General features: G+C 43.1%; 1 protein-coding gene across 1 annotated transcript in view; it reads right to left on the bottom strand.

Moving 5' to 3' along the window:
* Positions 1-3,667: 3,667 nt before the first annotated feature.
* Positions 3,668-10,719, bottom strand: part of wasf1 (WASP family member 1) — a 66,411-nt gene continuing 59,359 nt past the window's right edge. The window contains exons 6-10 of the mRNA XM_073492992.1: positions 10,206-10,262; positions 9,192-9,355; positions 6,898-7,077; positions 4,525-5,096; positions 3,668-4,236 (exon numbers count right to left, since the gene is read on the bottom strand). Coding sequence (XP_073349093.1) covers positions 4,079-4,236; positions 4,525-5,096; positions 6,898-7,077; positions 9,192-9,355; positions 10,206-10,262 — 1,131 coding nt within the window. The 3' untranslated portion in view covers positions 3,668-4,078. The remainder of the gene's footprint in view (positions 4,237-4,524; positions 5,097-6,897; positions 7,078-9,191; positions 9,356-10,205; positions 10,263-10,719) is intronic.

The following is a 10,719-nucleotide window of genomic DNA, read 5'->3' as shown; positions in this document are numbered from 1 at the left end:
TTTTAAAAGAATGACGATTTAATGTTCACAGCCTTAAACGGTATGACAACATCTTACTGCAGTTATAAGTCATCTTATATGATCACTGGGTTACTAGGTGCTGCATGTTCATCTGTATAAGCATGGCTAATCCTGTTTTTAAACTCCTACACCCTACAAGAATAACAGTAATAGTGTCATGTCTTACTCTAAGTAGTAGTTACTTTAACTAGGACAGATCATGATAGCATTAAACATCTTATAGATCTGACTGAGGCTACAAATCCTCTTGTAATGCTTGAATGTACAGTGAAACACATTATTGGCGTGTTAGTAACCCTGACAATGACCAAGTAGTTATGAATGACGATGAAATTACATGAAGGCTGGGTAATGAGAACGCAGTTTACTGCAGAATCACTGTGTTTAGCCCCTTTTCCACTTTATTTTTTATTATAAATGTCATTAAGCTGTAGATGAAGCCAATAGTCAACAGTTTGACTGAGTCTGACTTCTGCTGTAAATACATTTCAGTACTTGTTGCTCATGTCACGCCTTCCCTTTTTTTTTTCTTAGCGCTTTTGGTGCAGCTGTGTTTAAACAGTATTTGTACACATTTTGATGTATTCTGTATCTGTAATATTCACCTTTGAAACGCCTTGATAGAATAGTCCCATTAGATAATAATGTCAATATTACTTAAAAATAAACAGATGATATGCAGATGTCTTTGTGTTATCAGTCTTTTCCAGGACAAAATGTACTGGAAACTTGTCATTAGGTAATTAAAACAGTGTTTGAATACATTGTGCAGTCTCCTCTGTCCTTCTAAAAATAAAACAAATGATTCATACAGTTTATTTCTCACAAAAGGCTTTTCTATACAAACTTCTACAACACTATGGGGAATTGTTCCAGTGAGCCATCTGCCGCTGTGTAGATTACAGGAAAGAGGAAACACGTACAAACACTTTAACATTAGGCTATTATTTTTAGCTTTTGTTTTGCAGTAAATTATTTGGAGCAGCAGGCAGGCGGAATATTCTGGATGGGAATAATTCAAGTCAAGAGAGCCGTAAAACTGATTGTCCAATGGGGCAAAACTCATCAGCATGATACCAAAGTACACCAGCTGATGATTATTTGGAAAAGCTATTTCAGGTGTGTTGACTACAGTTTAATGTTGGAGGAAAACAAATCAGGCAATTTTCTCCAAGGTGAAGCAGTTGGACACCTTCCAAGCATGAACAGAATAACACACTGTATCTGGTAATTAAATCTTTTTCATCAGCTCCTCTCTCCCTCTCACACACACACACACACACACACTTTTAATAAGCCTCTTCCTACCAGCGCGCTTGCAAACTGCGATGAGAGCTCTGCGCACCGTACTGAAGTTATATAATCCAACGCAGTCCCAGAGCTGACATGTTTTTGAGACGCAGATGTCATGTGCCACCCTGACACAGAAGCTGAAATGCCCAAAGCGTCTTTGAAAACTGCAGGCTAAGGGGATAAAGAGTGACAGGGCAAAAAATAAGATTAGAGCGAGAGTGACAAGATAATAAACATGAAAACTCCAGGAGCATCCTTCTGTTTTTAGAGAGACGGCAGAGAGGAGAGGTGAGAAGAGAAGACGAGGAGACTGAGAAGAGGAAAGAAACTCGAGAAGGATGAGTAAGTGAGAGAAGAGAGAAATGGGAATTGAAGGAGGTGTGAGTGAAAGTGTGACGGTATGTGAAACTGAATTTAAATTAACTTTCAGTCTTTATCTACAGCAAACAACCAGCATCTGAGACAGATCCTGTCAGGATGGTTATTTTCTTCCTCGGGCCCAGATGTGGATTATTTGGAAGAAAAGCCTTCAGATAAACTAGATTATCTAGTTTTGGTGTGAGTTGCTGTAGAGATGTCTGCCTTCCATCGGATAAAATCGAACTAGATGGCACTCAGCTTAAAACCTAAATAACAATGCCTCTTTCCAGAAAAAGTGACTCGGTCACTCGACATAATCCACAGACCTTGCTGTGAGCAGTTTTATGCTGGAACTATTTTCTTTCTACCGAACTACACTCCCTGACCTGATCACTGTGTAGACGGAAAACAGGCATGTTCTCATTTCAGGAATGTACACGTGATGGCTTTTTTTTTTTAACTGAACATATTTTTGTAGCTTGTCATTCTAGATATTTAACCATTCATTGTGAAAATTAAACTGGGGCAACACAGACTGGCAGATGGCAGATAGATATGCAACTTAAGATACATTTCTCTGTCAATGAATCTGTTGATTATTTTCTCGATGCATTGATTAGTTGTTCGTCTATAAAATACCAGAAAATTGTGAAAAATGTCGATCAGATGACGTCCTCGAGTATTTTGTCCACAACCCAATATTATTAGTGATTAGTTGTCTCAGCTACATATGAAGAACAGTGCTGAGCTAAGGACACGAGACAAACTCCCCTTTAGGGCTGAAACATAACATTAGATTTTTATTAATTCAAGCAAACTGTTACAGTCAACAGTTACATAAGTTACATGGTATACAGTATTGATCTAATCTTTTTCTTTTTTAAACCAGGGTTTCTGTCCCCTCCGTCCCTTTTACCCCCCAAACATAGAAACAGCAAATCCATACAAGCGCAGGCAAGTAAGTAGTAACAGCACGATACATTCATCAACTCAACGATACGTTTTGTACGAACAATAAGGCAAGTAGAAGAAAGAACAAACGAACAAACGGAAAAGGATGGCAGACATTTTCTTTGAAATGAGCCAAAACAAGGCAGAATGTATCCTTCTTTTTCAGGCCTGAAAAGGCAATATCACACAGAGTGTATTCTTTTGATCAACAGTTGCTGCTGTAGAACCAAACGAGGTAAGGCTTCTCGTTAGTGGGCAGGTACACAGTAAAGGGGGATCTGAGGGAAGAGCTGCCTTCAGTGGTGTTGAGTGGTCTGTACCTGGTGGTGGTCGGACTCTCATTATCACGGGTACCTTCTCGAAATCAAAAGTTTTCCCTGGCACGCTGACGATTCATCAGGGATAATAAGAGAGGCAGGAAATCTGATGTGTGTCTACAGCATCTAATCACTTCCAGTGTCCGTTTCTATGGCAAAGAGCTTGAGAAAAGGATGGGAGCTCGATATGACTAAAAACCAATGGCTCAGTTTTTCTCTTTGACATTGCCTGATGTCTACATGTGAGCGTACGTGGCTCCGCAGAGCCTGGACAGACAAAAAAAAAAAAAAAATCTCAATCTCTTGGCATACATTTCCCTGGGCTAAAAGTTAGATGTAAGCGGATGGATATGCACACGCCATAATGCTTCCCCTTTTTCATTTTCAACCATACAGCAATCATCACATGACATACCAACACAATCTTCTGCTTGTGCTAAGTGGTGAAGTCAGTCCTGGTAAGCAAGAGAGAAAAAACAAAAGACAACCCAGCCGGTGTTCACACTGAATGACTGTTCATGTAGTGGTCAGTATCAGCAGCTACTGGCCTGCTCAAACCGCAAACGTTCCGTCAGAAAAAGGTAAATAAAAGACGATAAAATAAAACAGCATTCATTCAATGCCGTGTTCAGCCACCAGGTAGCAAAATGGTGCTGGAGAACTAAGGATAAATGCAACATGCCTTCATTTTTTCCTTTTCTATTTTTTTTTTTCTTTTTTTTTACATCGACGCACAGATATGAAACAAAAACAAGTGGTTCTTCAAAAAAGTTATCTTCATGTATAACAAGAGTAAACATGAGGGATTTCGTCACGAGAAATCCAGCAGAAACAAGGTCGTGTGGTAGTGCAGAAAAGAATGAATGCAAAAACTTCTCTCGGAGACGCTGGAGAGACAGACGAGGACGACGTGGAGATTCCCCTCAGAACACAAACCACAACGAGACAGAGATATGACGAGATAAAAAAGCTCGACAGAGGAGAAGTGGGCAGCAGCGATGTTTGGCTTCCCTCCACAGTAGAAAGGACTCTTTGATGGCGAGGTGTGGAGTGCAGGGTTGGTTTTGGGGGGGGGGGGGGGGGGGGGCACCTGAACACATTTTTCCTCTGCTGCCAACGCTGCATTGTGATCGTCGTCACTCCATCCAGTCTCCTTCGTCGAACTCGGACTCGTCCTCGGAGTCGGAGTACTCCACTGCGATGCGGCGCGAGAGGATCGTGGCCACGTCATTGCCGACGCGCTCGTGCTTAGCCTCTTGCTCTCGCTGCTCCTCCACTTTCCGCAGCTGTATGCCTGGTTTGAGAGGAAGAAGAAACAATCAAGGAGAGAACTTAGTTTATGATGATGTCTGATCAGCTGTCCAAAACAATTTACTGTCAAAGACAATTACGAAAATTTCAAATGAGGAATAACAACTGAAGTTTTGGCATTTTTGCTCAGAAATTACTTTTTTTGATAAAATATTAATTTTGCAGATTAATCTTCAGCTGTAATTTCATTGATCTGATGTATTTTTTAGCAACATATTGTCTACTGTGAGCATGTGCTTGTCTCATCACAGCTGACGGGAGGTTTTCACACCTTTTCTGATGGCTTCCAACAGGACACTGCGTGCATCGCTGATGGGTGGCAGATTGGCTGGATGGTGCCTCTTGCTCCCCACATCGTGGAGGGTGTGGGGCGGCGGGGAGGCCATGGCTCCTGCTGAGGGGAAGGCCGGCACAGGTGGCGGGCCTGACGGACAGGGCGAGGAGCTCCGTGCTCCGGGGAGAGGCAGAGGAGGGGGCGGCGGGGGTGGAGGCAGGATGCTGCCGTCCGACTGGGTCCCAGAGCCCAGGGGCTGGCCCCTGTCCAGCATGTGTTGGAGACGGGCCGGGGAGGAGGAGTGGAGGGGAGGCGCCACGGGTGGAGGGGCAGGGTGGAGAACCCCTGGGGCGATCTGGAGAGGAGCAGGGGCAGGCGGGATGGCCGGGAGCTGCTGCTGGATCGGTAGAGGAGGAATGGGAGGAGGAGGAGTGCCCCGCAGGCTTGCGGATGGTAACGGGGGAGGCGGAGGGGGAAGAGGGGGAGGCGGTGGAGGAGGAGTGTTGGAGTTGTGGCCTGCTGTCCTGGCTGGAGACTGGGGTCTGCTGTCGGAAAAACCTGAACTGGAACTGGAGAAGGGAAGAGAGAGAGAGAAAGAAAAGCAGGCCATGATGGGGAATTAGTGCTAAAAAGTCAGAGTGAGACGAAAAGTTCACCCATAATTGTTTAAAATTAATAAAATCTTCAAGTACATTTTCTTTTCTTAAACTAACTGTGGTTTCGTGGATCATCAGCTGATGAGGATGCTGACATTTTGTCTGAAACACGCAGCTATAGCCTTTCAGCATGTATGCGGCCATAAAGTGCATTTTTAAAACCGCTTTTACAAGATTCTCGTTTAAAACAAGTCAGCTGGAAACATTAAATAGTCAGCCACAGACAAGTTTTCAACCAACTCCTGTTGGCTTAAACAGCTATCAGCTGATAAAATCTGCCAGCAACAGTTGTCGCTTCAGAGGGCAAAATCAGAGGTCACTGGCGATACACGAAAGCTGCTTTTGAAAGTGCTTTTTTAAAAAAAAATGCAGTGTTGTCAGAGAGGCTGAGATGTTCGGCTCAAGTGATGATGCCCCTTGTAGGAGGCCCTTAACTCTGCCACCAGCCCTTATGAAATGACAGCATTCCATTGAATGTCTAATAAATGTCAGCAGGCCACATTTGAGGGTAAGGAACAATGCATGTCAGAGAGGAGTATCTAAAACGCACAGCATCTAGATCTTACCGTAACTCGTACATTAAAGAAAGAATGTTATCATTACTGGCCATTAGCTGTTGCTGAGGCTGTGTGGGTGGATGGAGCCACGAAACCAGAACATTGCAACACAAAGAGCGACATGTTCACAATCAATTTTCTTCCTGTGGAGAAAATTGCTGCAAACAAAAAGCAAAGCGAGAGAAAGAAGGGGGAGGAAAATAATGTGTTGAGTATTTCCGCCCCGGCTACTTAAGAATGTGTCCATACCAACATCTGCTTAATGTGCTGCATTAAATATAGGGAGGGGGGTAAAGTGAGAAAATTGGATATGGAACGGCACGAACCTCCAGAACCAAAGGTCAGAAAAAGACTGAACGGTAGAGGTAAAGTAGATTGTTTACATTTTCTGAAGAAAATACGTGTGAGAGAATATAAGCAGGATAGAGCTGGAACTGAGATAGAATGGCTGACAAAAATGGTCCATCTGACTAAAATGGGCTGTCAGACTGTGCCAGCTCTCACACTGCTAAAAACAGGCAACGATGGGGATGGACAGAGTTTGTGAGTCAAAAGACATAGCTGCAAGGACTTCTGCAAAAATCAATGAGATATCTCTCTGGTGCTGCAGGCACAGCCTTAATCATTCCCTCTGATCTCTCCATCCCTTCAAACAGTGACATATGCGGCAAAAGTGCGCAGCAGAAAAACAACCTGTAATGTGCTCAGTGGCCTTAACATTTTATTGATCCTGCCCTTCTCCGAGCCTTTTTTTCCCCTCTGCTTTGAAAATCTTCATCTATCCATCCATCCAGCGCTGCATCCATCCCTCCTTTTCTGGGTTATTTTTGCCTGACTGAAAAATCCTCCTTCTCCGAAACCAGAATAAGCACTCCGCTCACTACGGACAATTGATCCATAGGAGAGGAAAACAAAGAGTTAAGCAAAATAAACAAACAAACCAAAGGAGATGGGGATTGGATGTGTGCTGCTTCTGAATCAGACACAAGGTGAAACTGCATTTACAAATAATTCTTCACACTTGAATTTGCTTTGACCATCGGAGCTTCAGTAACTCTCTGGCAAATCAAACGTGGGTGAGCTTCTGTACGTAAAACTTTCACTACATTTTTCAAAGGGGACGTAAACCTGAGGTTATGTGTCGTCTAATGTCCCACCTGATCACTGAGGGTGGCTTGATCTCTCCCAGTGGGTGCATGAGAGGTGGAGGCGGAGGAGGGTCGTGGGGCCGTGAATACATTCTGTCCCCGGTACGGTTCAGCAGCTCGTTCATCTGGCTGTAGGGCAGCGCCGCCAGCGAGAAGGGCCCGTCCATATTGTCCATGTACAAGGGAGCCCTGAGCAGAGAGATACGTTTTCATTTTCTCACTTTGGTTGCTTTCCCTTTGATTCTTGATTTTTGTCATTATTTTGTGTCACTTGTCAAATTACATATAGAACAGAACAGGCTTCCAACCGTTGACCTCTGCAGTGTCGGCCTTTACAGTCAAGCAATGTATACTTGTCAGTGAGTAGTAGTAGTTAGTGATTGTTGTAATATTGTCTTAATTTAGTAACAATAATTGTTCAGCACTTCCACCAAGGAATTACTTTTTCCCTCAGGACCTTCCTAGATTTTTAGAGTTTTGAGAGTTTAGAGGCTTGAAGAGGAAGAAAATCCAGCCTCTACAGTTAAAAAGATGAAGATGATTTCCCCCAGGTTGAGAACTAAAACAACAATACTGATAATGTATCAGCAAAGGCATGGATGTAAATGTTCCCCTGCCATTATACAGAGGTGGTTGAGTGAGGTGAATGTGGTGAAGACAGGGCACAACAAACTAATCACTTAAAATAAAAAAAAATGGGTAAAAATGGGGCAGCAAACATCTTGTGAAGCAGCTCAGTCAGAGTAGACTTCAAACGGTCCAAAAATAAGAAGATATAAGGAAAGATGAGGTTCAACAAGCTTAAGACATGTTCAAGCACATAAAAATGAAATGTCAGTACTGCTGAGCTGCTCTTATGTTCCTGACCAGCCGGTCCGTCACAGACACTGTGGATATTTGGTCACAACATCCTGGGTCACAACATCCTGGAGCATGAATTCAAAAATGTCTATATGTGCTGACACCATCGCATCAATTTACTTAAAGTCTTTTCTCGTCGACGATTGGAGAAAAGATTTTATGTCAAGATATTCACTCAACTGACAAATCCAAGAAAACCAACAATTTGCATAAAATCTTATTAATCATATTGACTGGCGGGGAAATGACTGAATATAGCGGAGTGGCATTTGGAGCTTCGAGGCACAATACATGCAATCACGACTGAGGACGCTTAATCATCGCTGTTGTCGCTAAATTGCAAGAGCTCAATATCTGTGGAGTGGGCACAATTTATTTTTTTTACATGAGTGATTACATCCCGCTGACAAAGCAGCGTTCATCTACATTAGAAGTTTTACATTCTGTATTTCAATGTTTACCAGTCTCAGAGATAGACTCCCAGTCAAGACATTTCTGTTTGGTGTTTGCATTAAATATAACACTATTGTTTTCATTAAGAGAGAATATACTGTAAGCTTAACAATTTGAGCAGAAAGTTGAATCATTGAAAAAAATCCATGGATTTCAGAATATCTTTGTATTTCGTATGTCTCCTCTTTGCTTCAGTGACAGCGTGCACTTGAGCCTGACTCCACAGGAGTCTAGCTATGATCTGACACTGAGGAAGGAACTGTTTGTGTTGTTGACTTCTGACAATTTGACTTACTTCCTAAAAAACACAAACTGATCTGATTATTTTCAGGTTTACGTGACCTATCAGAGAGTTTCAATGTGGCCTCAGACTTTTGGACTCTCCTCTATGAGAGTTAAGGCCCCTGTCGTTGTTGAGGACTTCGGCGAGCGTCTGTGGCTCTAGTTGTTAGGGTGTGTCCAAAACCATTGGCACTAGACGTCCCTTGTTGGCGGCTTTTTGGCCGATTCAGCATGTTGAATCAGTGGCGGCTCATCGGTGAGAGTAATCACTCTGATTGGCTGTTTAGGTAAGTGGGGAAAGGAGGAACGGAAAAAGAAAGGGAAAGCCCCTTGGGCCTGTCGCTGTAGTATCCATGATTTAGCACGGTTTCTCCTTATTTTTCTCCTCCACCTCATCACCAGTGCCATTTGCAACTTTTTATCAGACATACTCTCTATGATAAGCGGCTATATTAGCGAGAAAAATGCTGCTTAATCATAACAACAGCATGCACAGAGGTATTTCCTCTCCTGAAGGCACAGAGTCGAAGAGCTTGTTGTTCTAAGTTGCCCCAAACTTTTGATTGGAAGTGCATGTTCATGTAAGTCCCATCATTTGTCACCTGCTGGTAACTTCTACTAGGCTAAGTGGCACTCTGAAAGAGATAGATTGCATAAAAGTGGACCTAAATGTTATGCAGATCATTTTAACAGCCACCTTCACACACCTGTTTTCGTGGTAACCTGCAGATCCGTTGGCCTCTCTGTGTTTGTCGTCTGGAATGTCTTGGGCGAGCTCTGCTCCCAGCGCCAGTTTCTGCCACTCCTTTTTACGGTCGTGAGGCACCCGCGGTACCTTCTCCGGCTCCGGTGGACGGTCTATTGCCTTCAGCTTCAGTAAAGGGAGGAGGGGGTGAAGCGGGGCAGAATGATAGTGTGGGGAGGAGATGGTTTGAGGGGGATGGTGAGAATTAAATGGAGGACGATGGTTTGTGGATGGATAAAAAGAAAACAATGGAAGGAGAATGCAGGAGATGCAAGGAAGGAGAAAGAGAGAAAAGGTAACAGATTAGCTGCTGATAAAGAAATATGTTTTGTCATTTAGAAGACAAACTGCCTGCTACTCACTATAATAACAGGCGAAGGTCAGATTTGCAAGTAAAAAGGAACGAGGAAAATAATTACTTTTAATGACTGTTCACACACACACAATTAGATCCAAATTTTAAACATGGATCTAAGTTCCTCTTGCCTTTTACACTCTTTATTTAACTGTACAAGTGACACATGAATATCCATTTACTGTAGCAAAGAATCCCTCTTTAACACTTCACCTTCGTAGCAGCTGTCAAAATGTCTTTGAGTGATTTCTATCGATCTTAAACTAGGTGATAAGGACTTATCAAACAGACAGTGTACAGAATTAACTCGCAAAGGAGACAAATTACACAGATGCTTAATAAGAAAACAGTGTCATACAAGCTTGGGAACAGGGAGTGCTCACTGACTGACTTGGACCGAATCAAAATAAAATACAAGAATGTACTTTTAGTGAAACATGGACGCCAGAAAGTTGTAATAAAGTGGCAATTTGAAAGACAAACAGCACTCCCTGCCTCCCAGACTTCCACATGACTGACGTTTTTTTACACACACACAGCTGTAAAGAAACTGAGCAGCGAGCTGCTGTAGCAGAAATCACACACAGTGTTTTTTAAAATATTCGCTGTATTTTCACATACCTGCCCTGGAAGGTCTAAGTACCTATAGACCTGATCATACATGCGGGGGTCCTGCAACTATAAGAACAAAAACAAAAACCACAAGAGAAGCACCGGGGGTGAAGGGAGGGGTTTTCAAAAAAATCAACAAGGCACAGGAGTGAACACTGCTGCACACGATCAACAGGGACAAAAACAAGAGTGGGTGGTGAGAGAAGGTGGGACAAAAGGGAAAGAGGGGAAAAGTGCTGTTAAACAGAAAATGACAGGGGACGTCACAATGCTGGTAGGATGCAGCAGCACACACAGTCCAGTGCAAACACACACACACACACACACACACACACACACACACACACACACACACACACACACACACACACACACACACACACACACACACACACACAAACACTCTGGGAAATAACAGAGCTGCGCTTCAGCGCAAACAGAAAGAAGACTGAGGTAGAAAGAGGGAGATCTCACTGGAATGAGAGGACAAACTACAAAAGGTGTATTTTCTACATGTGGAAAA

The sequence above is a fragment of the Pagrus major genome, chromosome 22 (genome assembly GCF_040436345.1).
Source record: "Pagrus major chromosome 22, Pma_NU_1.0".
In the NCBI taxonomy this organism is placed as follows: Eukaryota; Metazoa; Chordata; class Actinopteri; order Spariformes; family Sparidae; genus Pagrus; species Pagrus major.
The sequence above is the reverse complement of the archived record's forward strand: the minus strand, read 5'-3'. Positions and strand labels throughout refer to the sequence as shown.